Raw genomic sequence first — 9,720 nt, forward strand, 5'->3', positions numbered from 1 at the left:
GGCCCACAGCAGAGTGAGCGCCCCCTGCAGGAGGGACACAGCTCTCACCAACAGCACTGCTGGCAGCTCTGAATGGTATACACAAATCAACAAAACACAACAAAATTTTGAATGCACTGAAATTTTATATCACAGTATCAAAATAATTAAAAAAAAGAAGAATTTGAAAAAATACAGTTATTTTCTTTCATTCTTGTCACTGGGCCTTGGGCTGGAAATCCAAGATACAGACGGGTCCCTAGCCTGACTCCTCCTCCTTCTCCTCTGACTCCACCCCCCAGATCTGAACACGCCCCTCCATGGCGGTGAGAAGGTGGGGCTCCGTGGGATGGAAGCACAGTGATTGGACGACTCCTTTTCCAACAGGCAGCTTCAATGCCAGAGAGCCCTGCAAGAGAGTGGAGTGTGAGAAAGTCCTCATTCTACTGTAACAGGAAAGAAATGTATCCCTCCTTCTGCCAAACCCTCCTGACCTCCACCAAGTCCCAGAAGTACACATGTCCGTCCTCAGAGCAGCTGAGCACGTGGGTGTCTCTCTCTGACAGGCAGCAGTCCAGCTTGTAGCTGCTGTTCCTGTGTCCGGTGTACCTGCACAGAGAGATACTGCTGAAAGTGAGGGAGGCTCTATGACATCAGCACCGGTACCAATCCAGTGTGGGAGGCTCTGTGACATCAGCACCAGTACCAATTCGGTGTGGGAGGATGTGTAGCGGATAGTGTAATAAACACTGTTTACAGTGAAAGGAGTATATTCACTGTGAATACAGTGAACAGTGTGTATTCAGTGCGAATACAGTGTATATTCAGAGTGAATACAGTTGTCTACAGCGAACAGTGTGTATTCAATGTGAATACAGTTGTCTACAGTGAACAGTGTGTATTCAGTGTGAATACAGTGTTTATTCAGAGTGAATACAGTTGTCTACAGTGGACAGTGTGTATTCAGTGTGAATACAGTGTTTATTCAGAGTGAATACAGTTATCTACAGTGGACAGTGTGTATTCAGTGTGAATACAGTGTATATTCAGAGTGAATACAGTTATCTACAGTGGACAGTGTATATTCAGAGTGAATACAGATGTCTACAGTGAACAGTGTGTATTCAATGTGAATACAGTGTATATTCAGAGTGAATACAGTTGTCTACAGTGGACAGTGTGTATTCAGTGTGAATACAGTGTATATTCATAGTGAATACAGTTATCTAAAGTGGACAGTGTATATTCAGAGTGAATACAGATGTCTACAGTGAACAGTGTGTATTCAATGTGAATACAGTGTATATTCAGAGTGAATACAGTTGTCTACAGTGGACAGTGTATATTCAGTGTGATAGTGATTACAGTGTGGACAGTGTGGGAACAGTGTGAATACAGTGAGGACAGGGTGGACAGTGTGATGCACTCACTCTCCCAGCAGTTCCCCGGTGCTCTTGTCTAGCAGCCGGAGGGTGGAGTCCAGGCTGGCACTGAGAGTGCACTGTCCATCCTGACTGAAACACACACAGGTTATGGGGCCTGCAGGACAGAGAGAGACAGAGGTGATAAGCACTGCAGTGAGAAATGTGACACTGACACACATCGTCATTGTCAAACACACATATTCACTGACACACACCATCACCAACATGTTCACTGTCAATGACAAACACACACTTGATTTCCCACTTCCACAGCACAGCCCTGAAACAGGAGCACTGCCACTCACTGTTTACAAAGTCGCTGAACAGCTGACCCATCCGCAGGTCATAGCGCCGCACTCTGCCATCCACCGAGCTGCAGAGACAGGGAGAGATACAGGCAGAGAGTCTGAATACAGGTGTCAATCCTTATTCCTTTCACACTGCTAATTCAGTCCTGACGAGACAGGGGGGAGACAGGGTTTGAGTCTGAACAAAATTAATCTTTATTTCTTTCACACTGACTCAGGAATGGACACTGTTAAAGTACTGCAGTTAGTGACAGTTTAATCCTGCAGTGCTGGTTCAGTACTGACCCGGTCAGCAGCTCGTGTTCAGACACTTCAACACTGCTCACACCATCTCGCGCCTCGTCCAGAATCTGAATCGGGTCGGGCCTCCTGGATCGCGTGTCCCAGCAACGCACTGTGCTGTCTATAGAGCCTTGGGTACACAACACACACACACTGTGAGCAACACTGTCACTAAGAGAGTGACACACACAGCCTCTGCCCTTTGGCTCTGACCTGAACCACAGTCACACACAACCCCTGACACACAGACACACATAGCACTGAACTGATTTACACAACCCTGCTCAGCCCCGCCCAGCCCCGCCCAGGCACAGACAGGGGCAGACAGGGGCAGACAGGGGCAGACAGGGGCAGACAGGGGCAGACAGGGGCAGACAGGGGCAGACAGGGGCAGACAGGGGCAGACAGGGGCAGACAGGGGCAGACAGGGGCAGACAGGCGCAGACAGGCGCAGACAGGCGCAGACAGGCGCAGCCCCTTCCCCTTGGCTCTGACCTGACACAATGACTGTAGCCTCTTCATTAAATCTGACACAGTTCACCTTCTGTGCAGAGAGAAGGTGACAGAAAACATCTCAATGTTAAAGCACACAACACAGAGGGATTACTAAATAAAAGAGCTTTTAAGAACAAAAAAAAGGAATATACTGTATATGCCAGTTATTTATTTTCAAATTAAATTTGAAAAACAAACATTTGACTCAATTTGGCATGAAGTGCTGTGCCAGAAGTCAGAGTAATAAAGTTTCTGTTCATCTAATAAAAAAATTACTGATCTTTCCCGGTCTGAGTTTTCACAGTTCTTTATCCCCCCCATAGACACTTATGCTCCGCTAGTCCCAGTTTTTATCAGTTGAGTCCGATTATCTTTGCTTATAACAGTTTTCAATTAAGCTGTCAGTCTTCATTCATTTCACTGAGTGAACTAAACCTGAATTCCATTAGAGACAAGATGGCCACTCCCTGCTGAAGCCTCCCAGGCACATGTCAACTGTACAGACCAGTCAGGAATGTACATTCCCTCACAGACTGGTTTCCACACTCTTCAAAGTGGAGTAAGGGAATGGTGTCTGCGACATCAATATCAATATTCTCGGAGATCAGCTGTGAAAATCAGAAACAGAAGACCAGCTCTTTCTCAGTTCTGTCTCACCCCAGCATGTCCTCTCAGCTTGCGGGTCACCTGGGCTGTGGCCACATCCCACAGAATCACAGTCTTATCTGCACTGCAGGAACACAGCTGGCTGTTGTCATAGGAGCTGTACAGTGAGACACAGGAGGTGATACTGAGAGGGACAGACAGTGGAGTTAATACTGAAAGAGAGACAGACAGAGGAGTTGATACTGAAAGAGAGACAGACAGACAGTGGGGTTAATACTGAGAAAGTCAGACAGAGGAGTTAATACTGAGAGAGACAGACAGACAAATGGGTTAATACCGAGAGAGACAGACAGATGGAGGAGTTAATACTGAGAGAGACAGACGAAGAGTTAATACTGAGAGAGACAGACGAAGAGTTAATACTGAGAGAGACAGACGAAGAGTTAATACTGAGAGAGACAGACGGAACGGTTAATACTATGGGAGAGAGCCAGGCACAGGGGTTAATACTGAGAGACAGACAGAAGGTTTGACATTGAGAGAGAAAAACTGGAGAAGGTAATATTGAGAGAGAGAGATAGAGGGGTAGAAAATGAGAGAGAGACAGACAGAGAGGTTAATACAGGCACTCACCCATCAGTGTCCAGCACCTCGTAGCCGTGTCCACTGTAGGTCTGCAGCAAAATCCCACGTCCAGCACTCCATAGTCGCAGAGTCTTATCACTGCCACAGCTTAGCACGTAGTTACCATCCGCTAGCAGAGCACAGCACAGTGATCACTGCTATAGCACAGCACATAGTTACCATCAGCTAGCAGAGCACAGCAAAGTGATCGCTGCCACAGCTCAAGACATAGTTACCATCCGTTAGGAGAGCATAGCACAGTGATCACTGCCACAGGTCAGCACATAGTTACCATCCACTAGGAGAGCACAGCACAGTGATCACTGCCACAGGTCAGCACATAGTTACCATCCGTTAGGAGAGCATAGCACAGTGATCACTGCCACAGGTCAGCACATAGTTACCATCCGTTAGGAGAGCACAGCACAGTGATCACTGCCACAGATCAGACCACTGAGATACACACATTATTGAGATGCACACACTGAAAACACATTACACTGAGATACACACCACTGAGACACACACATAGAAAACACACACCACCTAGATACACACACTGCAGAAGTGTCTCACCATTGAAGCGCACAGCTCGAACTGCTCCTTGATGACAGTCCAGGGTGTGAAGTAGCACACTGGGCAACTGCGGAGGCTGGGGCTTGGGCAGAGGAAACGCCATGGGCACTAAGAGATAGAGAGACAGGGACTGGGCTACACTGGCACTAAGAGATAGAGTGGGTTACACTGACACTGAGAGAGACAGAAACTGGGTTACACTGGCACATAAATAAGAGAGACTGTAACTGTTCTGTAATTGTTTTGAGAACACTGAAATGCATCGTTCATTCGAGTAAAAATCTCTGAATTTATCAAACTAAACTGGCAGTGACAGGAACAAAAAATGAGAGTCAAACTGAGATAGAATTAGAGACGGTGTGATTGAACTGCGACATTGAAAATCATTCCAGTATATAATTTATCTCGATGTGATTTGTCACTATTCCACACTTGAATTTACGTTTTATGCGAGCAGCAACAACAACGATAACAACAAAAACAATAATACACTTACCGAAGCCAGCAGGAAACCTTGTGGGCGGGCTGTCTCAGTTTGTCTGTCTTAAACTGGATTTGAAATAATTAAAACTTTTCTTACAAACCAATATTCTCGATTCATCGAATAAGGAATTGTTTCTTGCTGGGACAGAAGATATACACCCTCGTCAGATAAGTTTTCACTTTTCACATCATAAGAAAACTAAAGTACCGTGTTAACTGAAAATCGCAATTCAAAATGTTGAACAGACAAAAAGATTTGTTTCTGTAATTTATTATAAAACTTAATCTCAACCATAGGAACCAGTGTCTTTAGCGAGTGTTTCCCGTCGACAGGGAAAAAACGTGAGTGGCATAAAGACGAAAACTATCACTACGGTGATAGCTGAGGCAAACTTTTGGAACAGTTCTTATTTAAAAAAATCAAGAATTAAAAAAAACACTATGTGATAAAAACAAATCCATCTGAGGACGTTTTACAGTTGCCGGAAAATAAATGAGGTCTGTTTTGATGTTACACTTCCTCTACCTCCTCTTCCGGTCCGAGGAAAAGGAAGTGACGTTTCAAAGGGGACTGGGCCGGTCGCTGATGACGTAGTTCATGTGGATTGTAGGGTAAGAGGACGAGTGAAGTCGAGTCTTCTGTTACATTCAACACCCAAACTAAGACAAATATGTCTTCCAACAGCACGTCCGACCCCAGGAGACCGAACAAGATCCAAAGGTTAGTAGCGGAGCTTTCGCCAGCTCGGCCGATGACTGACCCGCGTCACAGTAGCTGTACGAGGGATCAATGAAGTTAATCGCTAATCTCTCTCAGGACAGCGGTGTCCAGTGCGTGTGTGTCCAGTCAGTTGTGTTATTGTGTATCTCTCCTCTCTCATGACAGTGATGTCTGTGTGTGGAATTAGTCCAGTCATTTGTTCTGTTGTGCATCTACCTTCTCTCTCAGGACAGTGGTGTCCAGTCAATTGTGCTGTTGTGTATCTATCCTCTCTCTCAGGACAGTGGTGTCCAGTGTGTGCTCAGTCCAGTCAGTTGTGTTGTTGTGCATCTATCCTCTTTCTCATGACAGCAGTGTCCAGTGTGTGTGTGTGCGCGCTCAGTCCAGTCAGTGGTGTATCTCACCTCTTTCTCATGACAGTGATATCTGTGTGTGTGTGCGCGCTCAGTCCAGTAAGTTGTGTTGTTGTGTATCTCTCCTCTCTCTCAGGTACAAGCCCCCCAGCACAGACACAAACCCCACACTGGAAGACCCCACTCCTGACTACATGAACCTGCTGGGGATGATCTTCAGCATGTGTGGGCTGATGCTCAAGGTGCAATCACTGTTGTGTGTCAGCGGTGCGTCGGTGTTTTAGCAGCTCAAGTGTGTGTGTGGATCGCTGTGTGTGTTAACTTGTACGGTTTGTGTTATAGCTCAAGTAGTGTGTGTGTGCGCATCACAGTGTGTGTTAACTGTTGTGTGCGTTGTGTTACAGCTCAAGTGGTGTGTGTGGATCACAGTTTGTGTGTGTATTAACTGTTGTGTGCGTTGTGTTACAGCTCAAGTGGTGTGCGTGGATCACAGTTTGTGTGTGTATTAACTGTTGTGTGCGTTGTGTTACAGCTCAAGTGGTGTGCGTGGATTGCTGTTTACTGCTCCTTCATCAGCTTCGCCAACTCCCGCAGCTCTGAGGACACCAAGCAGATGATGAGCAGCTTCATGTGAGCATCTCCTGTCTCCCCGTCTGTCTGTCTGTCTGTGTGTCTCGGGTCTCCCTGTCTGTGTGTCCCTGGTCCCTGGTCCCTGGTCCCTGGTCCCTGGTCCCTGGTCTCTGGTCCCTGGTCCCTGGTCCCTGGTCTCTGGTCCCTGGTCTCTCTGTCTGTCTCCCTCCCTGTCTGTGTGTCTCGGGTCTCCCTGTCTGTCTGTCTCTGGTCTCCCTGTCTGTCTCCCTCCCTGTCTGTGTGTCTCGGGTCTCCTTGTCTGTCTGTCTCTGGTCTCTCTGTCTGTCTCCCTCCCTGTCTGTGTGTCTCTGGTCTCCCTGTCTGTCTCCCTCCCTGTCTGTGTGTCTCTGGTCTCCCTGTCTGTCTCCCTCCCTGTCTGTGTGTCTCTGGTCTCCCTGTCTGTCTCCCTCCCTATCTGTGTGTTTCTGGTCTCCCTGTCTGTCTCCCTCCCTATCTGTGTGTCTCTGGTCTCCCTGTCTGTCTCCCTCCCTGTCTGTGTGTCTCTGGTCTCTCTCCCTTTCTTTTGTGTCCCGAGCCTCCAAACAGTCTGAGTGACCATCATCTTTCAAGACCCACTGCCCCCTGTCTGTCTGACTGATCCCTGTTTGTCCGAGTGGTCGTCATCTTTCCAGTCTTCCGGTGACCCCTGTCTGTCTGCCTGCAGGCTGTCCATCTCGGCTGTAGTGATGTCATACCTGCAGAACCCCCAGCCCATGTCCCCACCGTGGTAACGAAGACCAGACATGGAGAGGCTCTGAAAAAGAACCGAGCCTGGAGCATCAGGACCCAGTCCAGCTGCGCTGCTGCCCGGACACCTGGGGAGGGAGAGGAGGGGGAGAGCTTCCTGATAGCTCACTCCTCAGCCCTTCCTGTCACTCCTCAGCCCTCTAGACCTTCTTCATCTCCTTCACACTCTCTCTCTCCCTTTCTCTCTCTGATGTTTTTTTATTTGCATTGTGAAACATTGGACAGTATCTGGAATAAAACCCACAGATTTTAAATATTTTTCAGAAATGTTCACTGCTCTGTCTGTCCCTCCGTTGTTGTTTTAAGTCAGCAAACTGTAGCAATCTTATAGTGTACCAGACTGCTGTAGTAGTTCAGGTGGGTAGCTGCGTCAGCATGCGTAGGCTGCAAATGAACAAGTAATAGGTTTATTCCATGCTGAAAAAAAAAAAGAAAGAGAACACAACGTTTCGGCCGTGGAGCAGACTGCTGTAGTCTGCACTGGGCCAGACTGCTGTAGTCTGCACTGGGCCAGACTGCTGTAGTCTGCTGTAGTCTGGACTGGGCTAGACTGCTCTGCACTGTACCAGACTGCTGTACTCTGCTCTGAACTGTACTAGACTGCTCTGGAGTATTTATGTCCTTGACACCAGGTGTGGCTAGGGTACATGTATTTACTGAAGATTAATTGGAAAAATGAATTCAGTTTTTCATGACTCATTCATGTTATGAATTTCTGTTTAGGTTCATGTATATATATTTAGTGTAGTTTTTGCTCTCCCGTCTCTTTTCACTATTAAGATCCCTTTTCCTTTCCTACTGTGCCCCCAATGTCACTTGGAACTTCTAGAGCCAGGCCACTAGGTGTCACTGTCACCCCACTCTTCTCTCAGCCTGAGTCTGGAGGCCCAGATCTCTCCCACACGCCTCCTCCAATGTGAGTCTGCTCGCGGGCGTCCTGCGCTGGTCATCGCCTGATCGTCCACTGGAGCGAGCAGCAGAGTGAAAACAGCTGTGAGAAGGGGCCCGTGTCTGCTTGTCACCGGACACCGGTGAGACCTGTGTTGTGTTCCACAGTCCACCAGAGGCAGGGCTGCAGGATCACGGTGAATCCGGGATCAGAGCACTCCGGACCAACAGCACGCCCCAGCTGAGGCGAGAGGCCGGAGCAGATTCCCTGGAACGGCTCGTGAAACAGCGGGAAGAGACCCTCGGAACGAGAGGATACTGTCATTCAGATAAACAAGACAGGCTGAATAGAGGGAGCTCCTTCCCTGACCCCATGCCAGGTGACCCCAGCAGCAGGACCTCAGGTCTGGGGACCCCAGGAGAAGAGCCTCAGGCTGTGACCCCAGCAGTGTTGCACCGCTCCTTCCTGGAGGGCAGCTGGTTGTGCGGAGAGGCTTCGGGGGCCGAAGGCGATGATTCTGCTCGGTGACGGCAGATGAATAATTACTGCAGCCCAGGGGTGATTAACGCAGCCGCCGGCACAGGGGCGCTGCGCTGACCTAGTTTAGCAAAGTTTTATCCTGTGATTCTGCCAGGTGGCGGAGCGACCCAGAAACAGGCCCACAGGCTGGATTGCAGAGGTGACCCCGGGGGCTCAGAGCTGGGGTTCAAGGGGTGACCCTGGGGGCTCAGAGCTGGGGTTCCAGGGGTGACCCCGGGGGCTCAGAGCTCGGGTTCCAGGGGTGTCCGTGGGGCCTCAGAGCTGGGGTTCCTGGGGTGTCTCTGGGGGCTCAGAGCTGGGGTTCCAGGGGTGTCCGTGGGGCCTCAGAGCTGGGGTTCCTGGGGTGTCTCTGGGGGCTCAGAGCTGGGGTTCCAGGGGTGTCCGTGGGGGCTCAGAGCTGGGGTTCCTGGGGTGTCTCTGGGGACTCCAGGACAGGAGCCCAAGGTGTTTCGCCGGTGGTTTAGAGGAGGAGCTAACAGTTATAGCAAAGGGAGTAATTGCAGGAGAGAGTAATAGTGAGAGAGTAACAATGAAAGGGAGTAATAGTCAGAAAGTAACAGGGTGAGTAATACTGGGAGGGAGTAGATCAGAAGATAAGATCACTTTATTGGCCATATACAATTTCTTGCATTAGGAATTTGTCTTTTTGCATACTTCAGCTTGCTCTCCATGAGACCAAGCACACAGTCAGGGAGAGAAGCTGGGGGTCAGAGCGCAGGGTCAGCCATTTATACAGCCCTTCTGAAGCAGCTGGGGTTAAGGGCCTTGCTCAGGGGCCCAACAGATAAGGATTTTCTGCTGGCTGTGGGATTTGAACTAGCAACCTTCCAGCCACAGGTGCAGAGCCTTAGCCACAGAGCCACCACTCCGCCCTAATGATGAGTAACAATGAGAGAATAATTGTGGGAGGGAGTAATAGAGAGAGTAACTAACAGTGATAGTAGTTACAGCTCCATCGCACAACTCTGCTGCTTTAATGCTCTGCTGTGGGACTGGGACGCTGCACTGCGAGCTGCAGAATCAGGACGGGGCTATTCTTAGCGACACGCTTGTTAGAGGGAGG

The 9,720-nt window shown here is 49.0% G+C and overlaps 2 protein-coding genes across 2 annotated transcripts; one reads left to right on the plus strand and one right to left on the minus strand.

Moving 5' to 3' along the window:
- Nucleotides 1-105: 105 nt before the first annotated feature.
- Nucleotides 106-5,297, minus strand: wdr83 (WD repeat domain containing 83). The gene is made up of 10 exons (XM_088603255.1): nucleotides 4,791-5,297; nucleotides 4,295-4,402; nucleotides 3,728-3,848; nucleotides 3,146-3,251; nucleotides 2,489-2,537; nucleotides 1,997-2,123; nucleotides 1,709-1,776; nucleotides 1,410-1,518; nucleotides 474-588; nucleotides 106-388 (listed from the first exon to the last, which is right to left on the minus strand). Exons 2-10 carry the CDS (start codon nucleotides 4,395-4,397, stop codon nucleotides 239-241), a joined length of 948 nt encoding a protein of 315 aa, XP_088459381.1. The 5' UTR covers nucleotides 4,398-4,402; nucleotides 4,791-5,297; the 3' UTR covers nucleotides 106-238.
- Nucleotides 5,298-5,338: 41 nt separating this feature from the next.
- On the plus strand, nucleotides 5,339-7,486 carry wdr83os (WD repeat domain 83 opposite strand). The gene is made up of 4 exons (XM_088603262.1): nucleotides 5,339-5,498; nucleotides 5,988-6,093; nucleotides 6,384-6,481; nucleotides 7,146-7,486. The coding sequence occupies exons 1-4, from the start codon at nucleotides 5,449-5,451 to the stop codon at nucleotides 7,210-7,212; spliced, it is 321 nt and encodes a 106-aa protein (XP_088459388.1). The 5' UTR covers nucleotides 5,339-5,448; the 3' UTR covers nucleotides 7,213-7,486.
- Nucleotides 7,487-9,720: the final 2,234 nt, after the last annotated feature.

This window comes from Lepisosteus platostomus, chromosome 13 (genome assembly GCF_059453375.1).
Source record: "Lepisosteus platostomus isolate fLepPlt1 chromosome 13, fLepPlt1.hap1, whole genome shotgun sequence".
Taxonomy (NCBI): Eukaryota; Metazoa; Chordata; class Actinopteri; order Semionotiformes; family Lepisosteidae; genus Lepisosteus; species Lepisosteus platostomus.